Source organism: Triplophysa rosa, linkage group LG10 (assembly GCF_024868665.1).
Source record: "Triplophysa rosa linkage group LG10, Trosa_1v2, whole genome shotgun sequence".
NCBI classification, from domain to species: Eukaryota; Metazoa; Chordata; class Actinopteri; order Cypriniformes; family Nemacheilidae; genus Triplophysa; species Triplophysa rosa.
In genome coordinates, this window is record NC_079899.1 from 1,123,915 (window position 1) to 1,145,747 (window position 21,833).

Genomic DNA, 21,833 nt, shown 5'->3' on the forward strand with positions numbered 1-21,833 from the left:
TATGATGTCAGTTAATATTTGCATGAATGTGTCATCTAGCTGAGAACACCGGTCACAGAGACCGGAGATCAACTCAACAGCAGAAGAATCAGACTCGGAGTTAGATCTTTACCTCAGAAGATGTGATCGTGGAAAGCAAGCAAGTGTCTGGGTTGAGTTCAGATGAGAGAAATGTGTGTGTGAGAAAGAGAGTCAGTCATGTCCCTACCAGCTATTGCTTGACAGGTCAACATCTCTGGGGAGGCATAGTCTGACCCTTAACGTCTTTGCACATACAGCCCAAAATTTTAGTATGCGTTTTTTCGTATTTGGCGCTCATTTGTACGGTGTCTCTCAATTATCAAAACGTCTCTCAAAATGCTTGCAACAGATGCGACGAACGCAGAAGATCCACATTTTTTACGACAAACGAAAATGTCGGGGGCGGTGTGTAAATGTGATTGACACAATGTGAGGTCATAGTTGTTTTTTTTACGTGCGGAAATTTCGAACTCGATGTGCAATGGCCTTAAATCCAGCAGCAGTGGCGACACCTCAGACTCGGAGACAAATGAGAGACACATGCCATGTAGTGTTATGACCGGGTTGATTTGTCTTTGAATAGTGAAGAGAGCTACGTAACAGGGACTTAAGCTTCAGCGGAGCCGGATCTGATCCAGATGGCACCTTCTGAAGTGAGCAGAATTCACAAGCATGACCCACAGCTTACTGACACACCCGGGAGAGAGAAGACCCTGAAAATGAACTGGGGACCACCGTCTGATGACACAAGATCACAGGCCTTTGAGAAATGTCTGCTGGTCAGGGACAGAATCCCGTCGAGGGACACAGAGCACCTGATGTTTGCCAACAAGTAGTTGTCATGGGGTTTTGACACGGCAGATGTTGGATGAAGCTTCGCACTTCTTGGGATATACGTGCTTGGGCTGAAAGCCTCTGTGGAATGGGATCCTAGACACAACCATGGAAGGGTTCTGATTGAGGTCCTGGCAGAGATGGGAAAGCGCTTCTGCTTTCATGTTCTTGGCCCCTGAACGACATGAGACAAACATCAAAAGGAGGTGAAGAAGAGGGCCCACCGGACCTGACAAGGATTCGACAAAAGAAAAAGAAATGAGAAATAGAAGTGCAGTTGATGTAAACCAGCCCAGTGCTCAGGTTGTAAATGCACAGCTAAACAAGTGTGTTTTTAATCTGGATTTAAAAGTAGCTACTGTTGGTGAACATCGGATGTCTTCTGGAAGCAGATTCCAGCTACGGGTGGCGACAATAGGATGATGAGAACACTCATCACTCAGTGAGGTGCTAACTTTAGCCTGCTAGCACTGAAATCATGATCCCACCCTCCATGCGAATCGCCGTCCAAAGCCACTCCTCCTCCAAAACACATGAACGCACTCAAACCAGAAGCTCTTGGATCAATTCCAGTAAAATCATGTCTCATTCACCAGAGAGAACATGTTACAGTACAAAGTAAATAACGTTACTACAGCGAAAAACAGCTAACGTAAACCACAGCTTTAAAATGGGATTAGATGCAGCATAGTTCCCGTCAGACGCTGGGTAACGGTGTAATACATAAAGTCATAAGCAACATAATCAAAACCCATCAAAATCGAATCATAACATGTACCTACCTGTCCAGAAGTTACCATGGCATCATCTTTGAAACCCTTGACTCCTGCAACTGCTCCCAGCATGGAAAAGTAACCGCGAACCGACCGACAGGGACCTGAATGTGTTTTGTGAATGGAATTCTGCTTTCACCTCTTTGCTGATTAGACGTTTTTAGTCGTGGACATTTTTAAGATGCTCTTTCTTTTTGTTGGTCCTTTGCAAATGCCACTTGCAAACTTGCACACATTTAACAAGGGGAAAGTTCCAGCTGTTGACCTGACCGCGCTGATGACGTATGGCGTCTGCGTGAACAGGGTGCGCAGTGGGATGCAAAATACGTTGACTGAAAATGTACACACGACCTATCATTGGGTTCGGACCGAATGCAATAATTGGGCGAAGGCTTTTTTGGTCCTAGGCCTTTTACAGAAGATATATAATTATACAAATATCATTGGACCACTTTACTTATTGATTGCTATCAGGATATAAAGAGATTTCCAACCAATGTCCAATGACAAAAAAGGCTTCAGGACAGGATCACCTATTCTGCCTTTAATTCCTGTCATCATTTTGCTCCTCCAGGGATCTGAAGCTTTCCTCGCTGAGATAACAGAGAGTAGAACTGGACTTGGGCTTGATTTGAATGATGTGACAACCGTGATGTGGAAATAATTCTTTTGCAGAAAACTGAATGTTTGTGACAGATTCTTACATCATTAAATTGCAGAATGTTCAAATGTTTTTAACTACCTGTACCTAAAAAGTGTTTGTAAAGTCATCTGTTTCAATAAATCAAAAGTTCAAGCATGTGCTTCAGATGTGATATTTGCTGTAGAAATGACTTGATTGTTAATAGATAATCCGTCAGGCACTTGAACTTTGTTTCTTCAAACACAGACAGAACACAACATCCAGAAAACACTTCTCTTCTCTACATGAGGCTGGTAAGTCCCAATGAGACGTTTCGTGTGTATGATTACACTTACAGCTTTCACACGTGAGAGTTTCTGATCTTCAGTGCTGTATGTGAAGATTCTTCAGTTTAATTCTCAAACTGTCATGTGTTGTTAAGCAATAAACATTAGAAATAGTTTTCTGTGTGTGTGTTTTTTCAGGTGAAACTCTTTTACACAGGAGATGATGGATCTCAGAGTTGTGTCGACGCTCATTTATTTGTCCAGTCTTCTGTACGCCTTTAAAACTCAAGAGTCCAAAGCTCCAGACGTGACTGACCTGTCCTTCAGAAACATGGACTTTGCTATGAACCTGTATCGCAGAATATCACGTCATCATGACAATAACATCATCTTCTCACCGCTCAGTGTCTCCGTGTCCTTGGCGACGCTCTTACTGGCAGCGGGAGGCTCGACGCGCGCTCAGATCGCTGGCGGACTCAATCTGGCGTCTCTAGATGATGATGATGATGAAGTTATTCCACAACTCTTCCAGGATCTGCTGAGAAATATTTCCCTCATACAGCAGAACACAGCGCTGTTCGTGGACCACAGGTTTGACCTCGAGCAGGTTTTCAGCCATCAGGTGAAGCGATTCTTCGGCGCTGACGTCATCGGCGTGGAGTTTGGAAAGACTGATGTCGCCAGGGACATCATCAATGATTACATCAGCAAGAAAACCGGTGGCAAAGTGCGCGAGATGGTGAAGAGCGTGGAGCCGCTGACGCAGATGATGCTGATCAACACAGTCTTCTTTAAGGGTGAGACTTTCAACTTGCATTATTTCTGATTCTTTTTAACAAAAAACACCAACTTTTGTTCTTCAAGGTGACTGGCAGCGTCTCTTCGACCCCAACAGCACTGAACCGGGTCGCTTTTACGTAGACAAGTACAACATCGTCCAGGTTCCGCTGATGTTCGCTGAGGATAAATTCTTCACGACGGAAGACGGCGATGTTGGCGCTCGCGTGCTGCGGCTGCCGTATCGTGGCGGTGCGTCTCTGCTGATCGTCCTGCCCGACGCATCTGTGGATTACACCGCCATAGAGGACGAAATCACCGCTGAAAGAATCTTCAGATGGATAAAAAAGATGAAACCTGTGTGAGTGCCGCACACAAACACTACACATGAATGTGCGTTTTCATCTCCGAGCTCTTTCTCTGTCTCACATGCACTCTCAGGAAGATGGAGGTCCACGTGCCCAAGTTTCAGCTGGAGCAAAGATACGGCATGCATGAACTTCTGCCACATCTGGGCATCAGCAGTGTGTTTCACCACTCGGCCAACCTCACAGGTTTGAGTAAAGATGTGGGCGTGAAAGTCTCTCAGGTTACTGCACACACACACACACACACACACACACGTGTGACGGTGTTGATGACAGGTGTGTACGTGACGTGTACTGTTGCGCAGGTGATGCATACAGCTGTGATGGATGTGGATGAAACGGGCACGACTGCCGCTTCAGCAACATCAGCGGGCATCACCACTTACTCTTTACCCACCACATTCCGAGTGGACCGACCCTTCTTTTTCTTCCTGTATCATGAAGCCACTCACAGTCTGCTGTTCATGGGTAGAGTCATTGATCCCACGAAGAACTCTCAATAAACATGGACACATGTGAAGCGCCTTCTGTTGGTTGTTTTAGGGATGAAAGTGAATCACAGCGGAAGAACGATCAGACGCTACAGACGTGAATACACAAATAAGAAATCACATTAAAGTTGCTTCATCTCATCACCATACAGACAAGAAATAAAGTCTGATTATTGTCCTTCTGCAGTGTTTTGATATGACTGTGTGTTGCTGATGGATTCCCTGCTGGGCAAAAACAGCTCAAACCGGACGACACTTAGCAGGCTGGTTTTAGAGGGGTTTTGACCACTTTCTTTAACTGGTCAGGCTGGAAAACCAGTTACACACCAGCTTTGTCAGACCAGCGACAACCAGCTAAGACCAACAGTTTCTTTTTCAACATTCTTTTATTCAGATCAAGTCAAATTTTACATTGTACCTTTCACAATTTTGTAATGTTGGATTGCTGTTAACACACAATAGTACAGACAGCAGAGAAGGGTTGCCAGATCCTCTGTCTGTACTTTTGCCAGAACCCAGCCGGCTCAAAAAGTCACTGTTGTGCACAGCTGCACACTGTCTTCATGAAAATCACTGTACAGAAGTAAACACCCGTCTGTTTTCATAAATAAAATAATCTTACAGCTGATGGAGAAAATCCTTCCACCTTTAACATGGCGAATAAAACCAACCTGCAGTGACCGCAAAAACAACTTCACAGAAGTGGAACACATAAGAGATGTCTTTCGTGACACGTTTACCTGCATTAGTGTTGTCATGGTTTGTGTTTTGTACTGATCTGAGATCATCTTTCTTACCCTCAGCATGAGTTGACTGTGTGTGCATTCGTGTGATTTGGAGGAGACGTGTATGTGGAGAGAGCCCTAAAGGAAGGAAAGAAAACGGAAAATTGATCAGAATGTGATTCAAAGGTTAATGAATCTGAATATTCACCTCATTTATATATTCTCTGTGTATTTTAAATTAAAATGTAGATTAATATCGTCAGTCTCACTAATCGCGTGTAAACTGGGTTGTTGCTAGAAGGGATATGGCTCTCACTAAATCCATGGTGTTTCGAGTGACGTCATCACGCAACCATGTTTTTTGGTCATTTTAACAATCATAGGTAGTTTCGATTGTTAGATTAAGGTTAGTGTTAGGGCAGTGGTTCTCAATCTTTTTGGAGTACTGGACCCCATCATATCTCAATCCACCCTCATGGACCCCCAACCCACGCGCTCACACCCCATCACATTTTCTTTCCACACATATTTCCACTAAATTAGTCAAATACAAATTTTGGTTAAGTCAATATATGTAAATCTAACTTAAAATGACACGTGACCATTTAATAGTTTTCAGTTGCATTACAATTACGCAATAATCACAATTATGCCGACAAAACATTCTATTTTAGTATCTCCAACAGTATAAACGCACCTTAATGCAGTTTATTCTTTTGACATTCATTTGTCAACAAGGACTTACACCAACCATTACTGATCAGTTACTGTTATAAGTAACCATATGTAATGTTTAATATCTGTAGAAAATAAGAAAACAATAACAAATTTACCAACGTGATATTGAGGCTATCCATTGTTCAATAAAAATAAAAAGTTTTAAACTTCTATCAGGAGTGGACTTTGAACTCGGTGCGAGACCTGTGAGTTGCCCAACTTGCCTTGACGTGCACCGGACCTAACGCATTCCTTCAGGGACGTAACTTTGTTTTGAAAAGTGGTGGGGACAAAAACAATTAATACTTTTAATAAATTGTTTCTGTAATAACTCGTTGGGAATATTATAATCATATATAGTGGGCGGTCCGTCTATTGCCTACTCCGCTTTTTGACTCCAGCTCTCACAGTAAGTGGTTCCCAAACTGTCATTTGGGGAAGGTGACTTGGATGTTGCGGTGCATTACACTTAAAAACAGTTTATTCCTATGAGAAAAATGTCACTTGTTAGTTGGTTTACGCATTTTTGTGCTTGGACCGCATAGACACACCTAGACATAGACACACACACACACACAAACAAACAAGCACGCACACACAGACAGACAGACACGCACACACAGACAGACACACACACACAAACAGAAACACACGCACGCACACACGCACGCACACACAGACAGACACGCACACACAGACAGACACACGCACCAGGGGATTCCAGTTCCCCTCTGGCAAAAGCTGCTGCCTCTGCACAAGCTCCACAGTGCTTGCACAACAAGGCGGAATAAAAATAAATAAATTTACTAATAAGGTAAATTATAGTTTTAAGATTATTGTGAGCGATAGCTCGGGCATCTGGAGGCATAAGAATGTCCAAGACAAAGTAAGTCCCGTTTCAAAGTAGGCTTTAATCCAAGCAGTGCAAGAATCCCAGATGAAAACAAAACAAACACGTGCAAAAAAAATTAAAAGTAAAATAAAACAAAAGAAACATATTTGCAAACCCATACCTGGAGTAAGCATTTATGAGTTGTAAATTAACATAGAGGCAATCGCCCCAACCATGCGATCAAACTGTGAGTCCACACTGACTAGCACACCACTGCACTCGAGACTCCGTGCTGCATCTAGCAGCCGTTTTCAACCCAAGGCCACCCCCCCGGAACGTAAGGGAGGCAAATCCTGCCAAATTTAAATAAATAAATTAAACGATGAAAATGAAAACCAGATTAGCAATTTCATTATACACAACTGCGTGCACAATATGTGCCAAAATGAAAAATAAAATGAAATTATTTTATTTTCATTTTTACACTGACAATGCGTTGTCCCTGTCAAATTGAAAAAGAAAATGCAATTGGTGATTTGACATTTCATTTTCACTAAAATCTCGAGGCAAGACTGCCAATTTGAAAATGAAAAGGCAAATGTGAAAAATAAATTGTAAAAACATTTTTTACAAAGGTTTTATTAATGTTCACGCAATAATACTGACACAATTCAAATTAAAATGTAAACTTTGATTTTCATTTTATTTTATTTTCTCTTCTCTTTTATTTCATTTTCGTTTTCATTTTCTTTTTCGTTTTCGTTTTCATTTTCTTTTTCTTGTTCACAGTCATGCAAATTACATGTTAATTAGTGGGTGTGGATGAGCGTCTGCATTACTGGGAACGCCCACAAAAAAACGTCATATCCGTTTATTCGAACGAACGTGTGTAGACCTTGTCAGGCGCTTGGCCTTAGCGCTTTGTAATGATGACGATGACTGTGACTGGTGCAATACCGAAAATTGTTGTGTGGTGTACTGCATCTCTGATAAGTTAACAGACGAACAAACTAAAGCATTGGAGAGCCAGTATCTCTAGCGTGCCCTGAAACATGCCGGAGCGCAATTGTCCCCACTCCGCCGCTGACCTGCGCTCACACTGTACATAACCATCCGCACCCGAGCACGCTATCATCATTACACTGTGACTGCTTTTAAGAAAACATAAACAAAGCGATCTTTCTCAGCACAATAGAATCCATCGTAATGTTCGGTTTGAGGTTGATAAGATGTGTTTAACTTCACGCGCGCTGTGCGCAGACCAATTGGCTTATGGTATCACGAGAGCGGCTCATATGTGTTTAAATCAGCCCCGCGTACTTCATTCATTATGATTATGAGCCAATCGTTATACAAAGTGCTGCACTATGTTATGAATGCATGTTTTAAATGATGCGCCTGTTTAAATTCCTTGAAGTTCAGCTGTCATGCAAAAAAACATCTAATACGCACAGAACTTATAAGTTGACAGGTGTGTACCATGGCGCGGTGACAAACCTCGACATTAATAGTGTTGTAGGTATTAGATGTTTTTTGCATGACAGCTGAACTTCAAGGAATTTAAACAGGCGCATCATTTAAAACATGCTTCATAACATAGTGCAGCACTTTGTATAACGATTGGCTCATAATCATAATGAATGAAGTACGCGGGGCTGATTTAAACACATATGAGCCGCTCTCGTGATACCATAAGCAATTGGTCTGCGCACAGCGCGCGTGAAGTTAAACACATCTTATCAACCTCAAACCGAACATTACGATGGATTCTATTGTGCTGAGAAAGATCGCTTTGTTTATGTTTCTTAAAAGCAGTCACAGTGTAATGATGATAGCGTGCTCGGGTGCGGATGGTATGTACAGTGTGAGCGCAGGTCAGCGGCGGAGTGGGGACAATGCGCTCCGGCATGTTTCAGGGCACGCTAGAGATACGGGCTCTCCAATGCTTTAGTTTGTTCGTCTGTTAACTTATCAGAGATGCAGTACACCACACAACAATTTTCGGTATTGCACCAGCACAGTCATCGTCATCATTACAAAGCGCTAAGGCCAAGCGCCTGACAAGGTCTACACACGTTCGTTCGAATAAACGGATATGACGTTTTTTTGTGGGCGTTCCCATTAATGCAGACGCTCTCCACACCCACTAATTAACATGTAATTTGCATGACTGTGAACAAGAAAAAGAAAATGAAAACGAAAACGAAAAAGAAAATGAAAACGAAAATGAAATAAAAGAGAAGAGAAAATAAAATAAAATGAAAATCAAAGTTTACATTTTAATTTGAATTGTGTCAGTATTTTGCGTGAACATTAATAAAACCTTTGTAAAAAATGTTTTTACAATTTATTTTTCACATTTGCCTTTTCATTTTCAAATTGGCAGTCTTGCCTCGAGATTTTAGTGAAAATGAAATGTCAAATCACCAATTGATTTTCTTTTTCAATTTGACAGGGACAACGCATTGTCAGTGTAAAAATGAAAATGAAAATAAAATAATTTCATTTTATTTTTCATTTTGGCACATATTGTGCACGCAGTTGTGTATAATGAAATTGCTAATCTGGTTTTCATTTTCATCGTTTAATTTATTTATTTAAATTTGGCAGGATTTGCCTCCCCATAGGAACATACCATTTAGCAGGTAAGAAAACAAATTACATGTGCACTAAATGATTGAATGAATGAATAATGAATAATGGTGGATAATGCCATACATAAACTCAAAACCTGCAAACGCTAATGCTATAACTACTTGCCAAACATGAACACAATATACACTTTCATTACACTCCACACAATTCACATTTAAACATACAATATTCAACATCTCCTTACAATATTACACAGGTCAGTACCGGCAAACAGACCGTGTTAATGTATATGTATGTAAATGTATGCGAGAATGAATCAGTGTGCATAGTTCATGTATAGTCACGGGGCCTCTCCGTGACAATTATCATTAATAATCTAATAGCATTTGAATTTTGTGTGAAGACGTCAGTGCCGCTCCTTCTTTATCCAGCTCTATCATCTCAGCTCTTGTCAGGTCGTCCGCTTCTACCTACAAGGTCTGTGCCATGAATTGCATCCTGCTCGCTGTGGTAACCTTGGAACAATGAGACAAGACTGCACTCAACTAAATCAACTGCACGGGGATGCCGTTTCATTTGCAGAGCGAAGTTTAGTGAATTGCATTTGACACCACAATGGGACAGAACACCGGTCCATTCATTTTTCTTAAAAATGACTCTGGTTGAAAGGGAGATGCGAATTATTCCGGCCCACCCACAATTTTACAGGCCCACCTATCATCTACTTTCTGTATCCGCCTCTGGCTTGGACACTGGATGCACAAGCAACATGCTGCGAACGTGGATGATGCACACATTTCATACTGGCCGCGTTTCTGGAGTCGTGGCTCTCTGTCTTCGGCAAATATAACTTATGAGTGTGAGCAACGGGAGATGGTGAGAAAGCGGCGCATCCTGCATCCTCCCATGACCTTTAGATATTAATGCCCACTAAACAATACACACCTTCCACAAACATTTCTTAATTTCTACCGAAAAGTGGTGGTGGGGACATGTCCCACCCACAAAACGAAACGAGACACAGCTAGAGTAACAGACAACCACACTAAAGAAATACACCTGGATATATATGATTGTATTTTCATTTAGCTTAACTAGTTTATTATTTTCAGCCATTAAAGGGCACATTTATTAAGTTCATTTGGTCAGTATAACATGTGTTAATGTGATCTTATAATTTCTGTATTGCACGTCATTGACGTTTACCAGTTTTGACTATTTTTACCATTAAAAATAGCCAAAAAAGAACCATCAGGGAACGTTGTTTTCTGGTTATTTTCTGGTTGCTAACCCCCCCCCCCAATAGATAACCATCAGGGAACGTTACTTTCTGGTTATTTTCTGGTTGTAAAAAATATAACCAATAAATAACCATCAGGGAACGTTATTTTCTGGTTATAAAAAAACAGCCTGCAACGTTCTGGGAACGTTATTTTCTGGTTACATAAAAAACCTAAAAAGAACGTTCTTGGAACGTTATTTTTTGGTTCCCAAAAATTAACCAAAAGGGAACCAAAAACTAACGTCAGGGGAACGTTCTGTGTTTACTGGGTATCTATAGGATTTAAAAAAATATTTTCTACAACAACTGGTATATAGAATGGTGCATGAAACAAATTCATAATCGAATAGGGGTGTATTTAATAATTCAGCTTCGCCTGTAGTGGGCACTCGTGCAACGTAAGCAATGACGCATATCCGAGTCAACGAGACTGAGGGAAGTTTGCGAGGGAAGGGCATATAAATTTGGACTGGAACGCACCCCTATAAACAGCGGTGAGCAACAGGCAACATTTCTCATCACTCTTCATGATACACCAATCACTGTCAAAACGAAATATGTAATCAATTTGTTGACGGTGCTGAACGCGATTATACGATTTAGAAAACAAATTTCTCCAGTGAGACATAAAGACGTCCTGAGATGATTTTGAATAGAAGTGGGGATTCTTCTGACAGCAAACACGTGCCAACGGTTACTTTCTTCCACGCTGCATGAGGTGGACCAATCACGGTCGTGTGTGATTACTTAATAAGGCGTGTAGTAACATGTTTGCGGGGATATTTTAATGTCGAATATAAATACATTAATGCTCTTATTGCTTTTTTGGGGGGTGAGGGGCAATTGAACGAAGAATTAAAAAAAATATATATTTTTAACGCGTTCTGATTGGTGGTGGTTCTGCTACGACGTCATCGTCATCGTCATCATGGCCGCGTCCTCGTGCAAGTCTCACGCGTGAAGAGAAGCACAGACAGCAGCTCGTGAGGTTTACATTTAATCCCACACTCTTTGTTTTCAAGGTAAATCACATTGTATGTAAATGTGTGTAGTTCTCTCTTTTCGTTATATGTGTGTAATAGTTTGTAATAGAGCAGACAGTTAAGTACTTCGGTGTTTTTGATGGCGCGTTATTCTTGATCTGTTCAGCTCTCTTCAGTATCATGTTAATAATGTAGAACGATACATACTGCAGTATTTATAAAGTACCATAATAATATCTGTTTCAGCAGACAGAGGTCTTGATGAAGATGAAGGTGAAGAAGAGGTGTGTCCCTTCTAAGAGAGGGATCGTGGTGAAGGGTGAGTGGAAGGCGGTGAACGTGGATCCCAGTCTGTTCTCTGATCCGTGTTTGGACGGTCTGGTGTGTTTCGAAGAACTGACGGATTATGCTCTCGTGGAGCCTGAAAAGACCATTCACGCGGACGAGTCTGTGAAGAAAACTAGAACAGACAGAAAGAGAAAACCCAGTGAAGATGCTGATGACACTGAAGCTGGAAGAAAGAAGAAGAAGAAGCTCATCACAGATGACGACGCGTCTGTAGATGATGAAGAGATGTCACGGGACGATCAGACTCCACAAACAACATCCACACTGACAAAACAAGAGAAGAAGAAGAAGAAGCGTAAGAAGAAAAAGAAGAACGCGCGTTCAGAGGAGTGTGAAGTGAAGAGGTCGGACGCTGGTGATGTAGGAACGGCTCCGTCTAAAAAGAAAAAACCCCAAAACAAAAACTGGAGTGATGCAGCTCTCGCAGACGCAGGCAGTCCGAACGCAGACGTGTCTGCATGGAAAGATCTGTTTGTACCTGACGTTGTTTTAAAAGCTCTCAGTAAACTCGGCTTTTCTGCACCCACTCCCATTCAAGCTCTGGCCATCCCACCGGCCGTCAGAGATCATTTAGATGTTCTGGGAGCTGCAGAGACGGGTGAGAAACCTTTTCATTTCGCAGACGCTCTGCTGCCGGTTCTCTACATGTAGTTCAGTGTTTGTTTCTTCTCCCTCAGGCAGCGGAAAGACTTTGTCTTTTGCCATTCCCATGATCCACATGATTCTAGAATGGAGGAAAGGCTCAAACCAGCAGCAGTCGGCTGAATGCAGTGAAGGCGAGACGCGTGTGGAGAGCATAAACCTGCCGTCGATCAGCGTGCACACAGACTCTGGCAGCGGCGCTGATGATGATGATGATGATGATGACGCTCCAGTGAAAGATGAGGATGATGATGGTGTGACGGCCGGCGTACCAGAAGCTCATGAGCGACCGCTGCTCGGTCTGATTCTCACTCCCACTAGAGAGCTGGCCGTTCAGGTGAAACATCACATCGATGCTGTCGCTCAGTTCACAGGTCAGTTCAGATGATGATGCTCAGATCCGCTCATGTTTCATGTCTAGTGTACGTGCAGCTTTGTCTGTAGACCAGAATAGTGCAGAATGATTTTGCTTTTATTGGTTGTTTTGGATAAAGTGTCTGTTAAATGAATGAATGAATGTGAATAGAATGTTTGTATAGAACTGTGTAATACACACTCACATAAACACTCACCTTGCTTGATATTTACTGAAAACATTTGGAAATCAAAATGCAATGAAGGCTGTTGTTAGGATGTTCAGACTCAAACAAGAGTTGTAGAAATGACTGGATTGCTCATGACGTCATACACCCAAGCTACCGCGCCACCCCAAACATTCTATTAAATTAATGTCACGTACTAATGATTAAACCGTAACTCACCAGTCCCCGTTTTTATATCTCGCAGTAGTGTTGTCAAAAATATCAATATTTCGATAAGTATCGATACTGAAGAATCTGAAACTGTTCCAATACCCATGTCCCACGTATCGATATCAGCTGCGCGTTCCCTCTCTTTCTCTTTTCCGACAGTGAGTTAACACACACTGCAGGTGAAAGCATAACAACAGAGCCCCGCCTCCTCTCACAGACTTGACTCGTTTGAGGCAGTTAAATCGTGTTAATGTTAGAAAAGATGGCCAGTCTCAGTAACACATCTGGCGTGGTGCACGCTCGTTACGCTTCCCGTGTTTACCATAGCGATCCATGTATGTGCGCTGATCAATAATTTTATCCACTCGTGTCATTCGCCCTGGTTATATGTTGTTTATGTTAGTACAGAGTCTCCGCAACAGTTCTCATGTTTAATGCACGCGTTTCTGTCTGTATGTGCGCTCATCAATGATTTCATCCACTCGTCTCGTTCGCTCCGGTTAATTTGATGTTTGAAATAATGCTGGTGCGGGTAAAGTCTCCGCAACAGTTCTCGCGTGTGATACACGTTTGCACTCCAGTGTTTACCATAGCGCTCTATGTGTGTGCGCTGTTCAATGATTCATCCACTCGTCTCATTCGCTCCGGTTAAACGTTGTTAATGTTAGAAAGATGGCCAGTGCGGAGTCTCTGCAACACTTCTTGCGTTTAAGTTTGCGTTTCTGTCTATATGTGCGCTGATCAATGATTACAGTATGGGCCTATGTGAATAAAAGCCAATTTAGCCAAATAAAAATGTAGGCTATTAACTAACATTAACGAACAATGAATGAGCAATACATTTGTTCAAGTATTTATTAATCTCTTTTAAATGTTAGTTAAAAAATACAACTATTTATGTAAGCTCCCCTGTTGAAAAATCCAGTATATGCTGGGTAAGGTATGTTTTGATCGATGCTGGTTTGATCTTAAACCAGCTAAGAACCATCTTAAACCAGCATATGACCATCTTAAACCAGCATCAAAACATACCAATCCAGCATAGGCTGTTTTTTTCAACAGGGTCTGGTCCATTAATACTGACAAATACAACTTTGATTTTAAATAGTAAATGTATTCGTAAAATTAACATTAGATTAACAATTAGGGCTGTGACGGTTGCCGTGACAACCGCACCACCGCGGTGGTAAAGTGCCATGACGGTGGCGAACTGCCACCGGCGGTAGTGCACGTCACTTTGACATATATATGTGTAATAAATATGAGAGCTGCGATAACGATTGCTAGTTGTAGCCTTTCAGTTGTGGATGGTTTTATTTAAAAGATTTTACATTAACAGAAATTATTGGCATACGTTTCCGTTGGTGCGTTCGAGCGCGGGCCTGCACGGCAAACCCCAGGTTATTCTGCGGGTTTTGCAATGGATCTTGTTGTGAAATGAACAGATACGTAAAATCAAAACTGCTATGACCCGCTTGCTTAGTGTCGGAGCGCGTGCGGGTTTTGCCGCGGTTGCGGAGAGACATCTATTCATTTGCGCTCCTTTGCGCATCTTCTGAAGGAAAGCCAATGTAGGTTTAAACAGTTTGTTTCAAATGGAATTGTTAAGGACTGTAAGGGTTAATACGCGACTGACGGAAGTTACTGTAACAAGCTTTTTTATTTAGTATTTAGCTTTCTTATATCATTTAAGTTTTCATTATTTACTGATGTTTATTTAAATGTTTTATATGCTGTAGTGTGCCGTTTCACTGATGGATTTGCGCGTTAAACATTGACAGATGTTTCATCATCATTTATTTCAGGTATCATGTTTCAATTTCAAGTATTTAAATGAGGTCTATATTTCTCTTCTACTCGTCATGTGGTTGCTACACGCAAATATAATAATATAAATATTATTTATATAAATAATATATATTTCTCAACCACCGCACCACCGAGGTCGATTTGTCTATTACCACCGCGGTGGTAAAAAACTGCCACCGTCACAGCCCTAATAACAATTAATAAATAATGAAAAAATATATACCTCATTGTCTAGTCTTGTTCAATTTAACTTCAAATAAAAATTAAAAAGGCCTATATTGCTATTGCTTATTAGGGCCTTATTGCTATGGTAGTTTATTCCCCGTGGTATCGAAAATGGTATCGAATATCGATTTCTTTTAGGTATTGAATCGAAGTTAGAAATTCCAGTATCGTGACAACACTATCTCGCAGTACATTCTTACAACGCAAATGTCTCGAGCATGTACAGGTGCATCTCAATAAATTACAATGTCGTGGAAAAGTTCCTCAGCAGTGCCACAGACAGATCACCTCCATGCCACGCCGCATTGAGGCAGTGATTAAAGCAAAAGGAGCCCTACCAAGTATTGAGTACATATACAGTAAATGAACATACTTTCCAGAAGGCCAACAATTCACTAAAAATGTTTTTTATTGGTCTTATGAAGTATTCTAATTTGTTGAGATAGTGAATTGGTGGGTTTTTGTTAAATGTGAGCCAAAATCATCACAATTAAAAGAACCAAAGACTTAAACTACTTCAGTCTGTGTGCATTGAATTTATTTAATACACAAGTTTCACAATTTGTGTTGAATTACTGAAATAAATGAACTTTTCCACAACATTCTAATTTATTGAGATGCACCTGTAAATGGTTAATTATTAAAAGTCGGGAATTTTCTGTCTTATTAGATGTAGAGTGAGTCACGTTCATTTTCATGACATTAGCGCACATATCAGATCAGCAGACTCACAAGACCAATGACACATGTGCTTATTCTGAAATCTATATACAGGCTGTATATGTTCTTTAAGTCATGAAGCTTTATTTGTAAACATGTGCCAACACAACACAACAGTGTGGAATACACACTCACCTTCTATACATTGATTTCTATACGTCGCAATTCTGCCCTAAATAAACATAAACATGGGAAAAAACATCAGAAATAACAATTAATTTAAAGCGGCCATTCCTCGTGATGCCAATTTTCAACCTTTAGTTAGTGTGTAATGTTGCTGTTACAGCATTAACAATACCTGCAAAATGATAAAGGTCAAAGTTCAGTGCCAAGCGAGATATTGTCTTTAACAGAATTCGCTTTTCAAGGACTACAGAGAATGGCTGGAATCAGACTACAGCCCTCTACTTCCCGGGTACATGATGTCACTATTCCCAGTTTTTGAATAACCTCCGCCCAAAGGAATACACCAAAAAAGGGGCGAGGTCTTTCTTAGAGAAGAGGAAGAGCCGCTGGAGTAGTGGTTGGTTATCAGAGATTGTAAACATTTGACTGAGCTGCGCGCTAAACTACTTTCATCACAGTCCTACAGCTGGTCATAAGAGCCAGCTACACACATTCTAAGATAAGCAATGGTCAAATAACAGCTTCATGACTTTAACATCGACTGTGACAGCTGTTCTGTGTAACACACGGATATTGTGTGTGTGTGCGCGCATACCTCTAAAACACTTCTATGAAACGTCCTTTGAAGTCCTGCTTGCAAATGTCTCCTGGTCAATCTGCTTGTTTTATTATCCAACTAAGCTCCAATATAAAAAGGCAAAACTAACGTTTTTGTTATTAGTGTTAATTAATATAACCGGTCTGACGGTATTCGGTCCGGTGTCATTTCCCTCGCCATAGTAGGAAAAAATTTGTGATCTCTAACAAAGATTGACGTTTGCACATGCACTAGCAGACCTCCGTTACACTTCGATGGATCCGCATGTGTTCCGCATGTGTTTAACTGATGAAGTGAAGTTGACGACATTGTAACTGTTTATTGCTAAAAGCCAAACTTTATGAAAACACGTGCACTGAGAGGGGCACCGACCAATCACAACAGCCTGAGAAGCGGAAACTCGCTAATATGGTATGGGTGGGACATCTTCACACACACGCTCTAAGCGGAGAACCAATCACGACAGACTGCGTCAGCTTTGCCAATCAGAGTGTTTCGATGACTTAATATAGACCGGAAGAAATCCAGTCCTTTTGTTAGAAGAGGGACAGCGGTGAACAATAGACTTGAAATATAAAGCATTTTTTGAAATTAGAAACATGAACATCCATTGTTAAACACCCAAAAAACACAATCAAAGCTTCAAAAACAGCAAAAGAATGGCTCCTTTAAACGTGTGAACTAAAAACGTATCACGCTTCTAATAAGCTGAAAAACAGGTTATTTCAGATGGTCATTTTGACTGGAAGTCATTGCCGCTCTCTGTCAGTTGGGCATACCAAGATGGAGGAGCGATTTCTTCCGGTGGCTTCACCTCCTGCCGTTGGTTCAGAGTTCTGGGCGTGATTCAGTCATTTATATACAGTAGACAGGGTTTTTCCTGACTCAAAATGAGGCGGAGGTGGTTTTATTCAACCAAACAGAAATGTTTTTTTATCAAATAAAGCATTTTTATCATTTTCAACTAACTTTTCAGCCCACAATAGCCAACTGAATTAACCAGTCTGTCTAAATGAGCAAAGCTCGTTCACATTTTTCATTCTCTGTGGTTCACTTTAAATGATTCAATGATCTCTTATATTCGCTAGTGACTGAAAAGTTCAATAGTTTAAATGAATCTGTTCAAATGAGTCATTAGTGTGCGAGTCGTTCTGAATGCAATGTGCATTCATACTGGCGAACTCGCTGTGTACAGTATACACTGATTCAACGATCTGCACAGCTAAAGACATTACAATGATGTGCGTCATGTTAATTTAATAAATTTCAAGAAATTAAACGTACTTGGATGCAAAACAAACAGCCGTGAAACACAGTCTGGCTCTTGTTCTGCATCTCTTTTTAGCACCTCAGTGTGCTGATAACGAAACAGCGCCTCCACTGTGGCATAATGTCGCAACTGCAGTTACAAATGACAGTCTGTTAAATGCACGCAGCATTTCTTGTGAAGACTCGCACCATAAATTTGGTGAGAGCCTGAGGCGGCATGACATTTGACGGAGGCGGCCGCCTCCAATTTCTCTATCCAGGAAAAACCCTGATAGATCAGTGGTTTTCAGCCCCGAGAAACAGCAAATGTTCAATTACAATGACTTCCTTCAGCTTAAGTCTTTGGAAGAGAATCTTCAGCTGAAACGTATGCACTGAACTATTTTTTAAAAGTGATTGTATGCTTGAGTTTTGATTATCATTCTTCACATCAGGTATAAAAACAGCGATTGTTGTTGGTGGGATGGCACCACAGAAACAGCACCGGATGTTGATGCGGAGACCAGAGATCGTCATAGCGACGCCGGGCCGTTTGTGGGAGATGATCAAAGAGAGACACCCTCACCTGCAGAAGCTCAGACAGCTGCGGTAAGTCACTGCACCTCACCTCACCTGCATTACACCTGCATGCGTGCGTGAGTGCGTGTGTCATAAAGAAAGCTAATGGCTGTTCTCAGGTGTCTCGTCATCGATGAAGCCGATCGTATGGTGGAGAAAGGTCACTTCTCGGAGCTGGAGAGTCTGCTGGAGATGCTCAACACCTCGCAGTTCAATCCCAAGAGACAGACGTTCATCTTCTCGGCCACGCTGACCATGGTGCACGGTCTGCCACTGCGGCTGCAGCAGAAGAAGAAGAAGAAGACGGCGGCCGGGAGGATGGAGCAGCGCAGCAAACTGCAGCTCCTCATGGAGAAAGTGGGCATGAAAGACAAACCCAAAATCATCGACCTGACACGCAAAGAAGCCACCGTGGAGACTCTGACGGAGACCAGGATCATCTGCAGCAAGGAGGAGAAGGACTTTTCTCTCTATTATTTCCTGCGGCGTTATCCCGGACGCACCATGGTGTTCGCCAACAGCATCGACTGCATCAAGAGACTGAACGCTCTGCTGCTGATCCTGGACTGCTCGCCGCTCGCTCTGCACGCTAACATGCACCAGAAACAGCGACTGAAGAATCTGGAGAGGTTTGCAGAGCAGGACAGGTCAGAATACAGTCGTGTGTGTGCGTGCGTGTGTGCGTGTGTTGACCGAACCGAACTGAACCGAACTGTTCTCCTGCAGTTGTGTTCTGCTCACCACAGATGTGGCTGCGCGAGGTCTCGATGTTCCAAACGTTCAACATGTGATTCACTATCAGGTACGGCTCACATGACTTCTGTCTCTTCTCTGCGGATGATTTTACACACTCTGGTGTCTTTAGGTTCCTCGCACGTCTGAGACTTACGTCCACCGCAGCGGCCGCACCGCTCGGGCCACCAAAGAGGGTCTCAGCTTGCTTCTGATTGGCCCTGATGATTTGATCAATTATAAGAAGATCTGCAGAACTCTGGAGAAAGACGAAGACCTTCCTGTGTTCCCTATTGAGGCCACGTGCATGACGGCCATTAAAGTACGGCGAGTTTTAGTTTATTTCACTCTGTGTAAATCTGTGTAAAATGTCCAGTTTGGGCGTGTCGGACTTCGTGTGGTGCTGCTCAGACAGATTGGTGTTTGACATCAAAGCACAGCTTCTTAAAGGGATACTTCACCCAAAATTGAACATTCTGTCATCATTTACTCAAACTTGTAGACATGTCTTTGTTTTGCTGAACACACAGGGAGAAATGTGGAAGAATGTCAGATCTCGCCCATCATTTACTGCCATAGTAGGGAAAAGAAACACTATGGGAGTCAATGGGGGTGAGATTTGACAATCTTCCAGATATCTTCCCGTGTGTTCAGCAGAACAAAGACATTCATTCAGGTTTGGAACAAGCTGAGGGTGACTCGATGAGAGAAGGTTCATTTTTGGGTGAACTGTCCCTTTAAGACACTCTTGTGCTACTCTTTGGGCCGCATGAAGTCTAACACACCTGCGTTTGATTCAGATTTGAGCTTTTCATTTATTACGCTCACCCCTGAAGCTCTTTTCCCGCACACGTGTAAACATTAAGACTCTTGATATTGTGTGTGTGATGCTGTGTTTTGAAAGGAGAGAGTGAATTTGGCCCGAAAGATCGAGAAGATGGAATATTTCCACGGTCGAGAGAAGCAGCACAATTCATGGGTGAGGCAAGCAGCTGAAGCGCTGGACATCGATGTGGAGGAGGACCTGCTGTTGGGTACCAGCGTTTCATGATTTCAGCAGAACAATATTTGAACAACAGAGTGCATGTCGTGATGTGTTGTGTTGTGATGTGATGAACCTGCCGGTGTGTTTCAGGACAAGGTAAAGATGAAGAGGAGGAGAGACAGCAGCAGAAGTTAGTGAAGGTGATGAAGAAGCGGTTGAAACAGATGATCTCACAACCCGTCTTCAGAAACACCATGAAGACAAAATACCCCACACAGATGGGTAAACTACAGCTGCCTCAAGCTCCCGTCACCACGGCGACTGCAGCGTTAACCAGCTTCGCTCATCACAAACAGACCGCACGAGCGCAGCGCAAACACAAACACTGACGCTTTAATAACCTTTGAATATCTCTGAATAAAACATGAAATGAGACTTTTTGATACCACAGCGTTCTGTTTTCTGGACTTTTTAAAGAGCATGTTTCAAGGTTTTTGTAAGTGTCCTAATGTTGTATTAGAGTCCCCAACAACATGTTCAAATGCTTCAAAGGTAAAGAAAAAACGGTGCTATTTTCATAAAATAAGCATTTAGTATCTATCCATTTCTTAAAGATCCCTAAACGATTCCTCCGAAGCTGTTCAAATGTTCCGCTTCTTCTAAGCTCCTCCCTACCGTGAGTTCAGTGTGCTCCGATTGGCCAACTGGCCCAATCAGTTGTGATTGGTCTTTCTTCATACACTGCGTGTCAGAAACGAAACGCCCATTACCACAGTTCTTATCTCAGGAAGGTTTTGTAAACAAAGACGCTGTGTATAAAAATGGCATCAGTATTACCATATCACAAGTTTTTATCTTCATAAACTTATCTTCATACACCATTCAGACTATTGTTTTCTGTTGATCTTTTTCGTCATAGCTGTGGGAGAACAACAACGGCTCTATCCAAAAGTTGATCATTACTTTGATTATACAGACAGGAGTAACTGAGCAAGTTAGCGAGAGCTTCCAAAGATAATGCACACACCTTTACATAATAAAATGATATAGTGCTGCAGTCCGTTTTTAAAATAATGACAAGCTAACCGTTTTGTTTGAAGGGAATCGTGACCACAGCTTAACTTTGCACATTTGACAAAACCATAATGTGAGACACGTTAGCAAAGTGCCATCAAAAAATTAGAATATCATGAAAAAGGTCAATATTTTTTGTCACTCATTTCAGAAAGTGAAACCCATATATTATATAGATTCATTACACATAGAGTGAATATTTCAAGCCTTTATTTCTTGAAATTATGATGATTATGGATTACAGATAATGAAAACCCAAAATTCAGTGTCTCAGAAAATTAGAATATTAATAATAAAGAAAAGGATATTTTAATCAGAAATGTCAGGGTTCTGAAAAGAATGTTCATTTCTATGCACTCAATACTCGGTTGGGCCTCCTTTTGCATGAAGCTTTCCACAACCCACCTCAACAAAGAGATGCCCTACATGCTGCTGGTGTGCAAACGAGGCACCAAATCATTCACTCTGTTTTTGGTTAATATTTTTTTGCATCAACTACATTTTTTCATCCATCGCACAGCATCCCCCCTTTCTTTGTGTGTATACATTTCTTTCAACCCAATAACATTTTTTTTTTGCAGTTGTGCACACAGTTTATTTGTCATCTGTACCCAGTGCCATTTGTAAAGTCCTTTCACTTGGATGCTGAAACTCCCCATAATGTTTTACGGCAATGTCCCTAATAACG

The 21,833-nt window shown here is 41.7% G+C and overlaps 2 protein-coding genes across 3 annotated transcripts; both read left to right on the forward strand.

Moving 5' to 3' along the window:
* Positions 1-2,760: 2,760 nt before the first annotated feature.
* Positions 2,761-4,185, forward strand: serpina10b (serpin peptidase inhibitor, clade A (alpha-1 antiproteinase, antitrypsin), member 10b). Its single transcript, XM_057343940.1, has 4 exons — positions 2,761-3,334; positions 3,402-3,675; positions 3,756-3,903; positions 3,988-4,185. The coding sequence occupies exons 1-4, from the start codon at positions 2,761-2,763 to the stop codon at positions 4,183-4,185; spliced, it is 1,194 nt and encodes a 397-aa protein (XP_057199923.1).
* Positions 4,186-11,191: 7,006 nt separating this feature from the next.
* Positions 11,192-20,964, forward strand: ddx24 (DEAD (Asp-Glu-Ala-Asp) box helicase 24). 2 transcript variants are annotated; one of them, XM_057344676.1, is made up of 9 exons: positions 11,192-11,346; positions 11,554-12,253; positions 12,333-12,671; positions 18,231-18,384; positions 18,474-19,001; positions 19,081-19,156; positions 19,220-19,408; positions 19,991-20,120; positions 20,222-20,964. In XM_057344676.1, exons 2-9 carry the CDS (start codon positions 11,569-11,571, stop codon positions 20,458-20,460), a joined length of 2,340 nt encoding a protein of 779 aa, XP_057200659.1. In that variant the 5' UTR covers positions 11,192-11,346; positions 11,554-11,568; the 3' UTR covers positions 20,461-20,964. The 2 variants fall into 2 exon arrangements, with proteins under 2 accessions (XP_057200659.1, XP_057200660.1); XM_057344677.1 differs by having other exon boundaries at positions 11,557-12,253.
* Positions 20,965-21,833: the final 869 nt, after the last annotated feature.

Coding starts and splice junctions, on each gene's coding strand:
- ddx24 (XM_057344676.1), top strand. CDS start 11,569: ATGAAGATGAAGGTGAAGAAGAGGTGTGTCCCTTCTAAGAGAGGGATC. Junction 12,672..18,230: donor TGCTGTCGCTCAGTTCACAG/GTCAGTTCAGAT, acceptor TCTTCACATCAG/GTATAAAAACAGCGATTGTT. Junction 18,385..18,473: donor CAGAAGCTCAGACAGCTGCG/GTAAGTCACTGC, acceptor GGCTGTTCTCAG/GTGTCTCGTCATCGATGAAG.
- serpina10b (XM_057343940.1), top strand. CDS start 2,761: ATGGATCTCAGAGTTGTGTCGACGCTCATTTATTTGTCCAGTCTTCTG. Junction 3,676..3,755: donor ATAAAAAAGATGAAACCTGT/GTGAGTGCCGCA, acceptor ATGCACTCTCAG/GAAGATGGAGGTCCACGTGC. Junction 3,904..3,987: donor TGGGCGTGAAAGTCTCTCAG/GTTACTGCACAC, acceptor ACTGTTGCGCAG/GTGATGCATACAGCTGTGAT.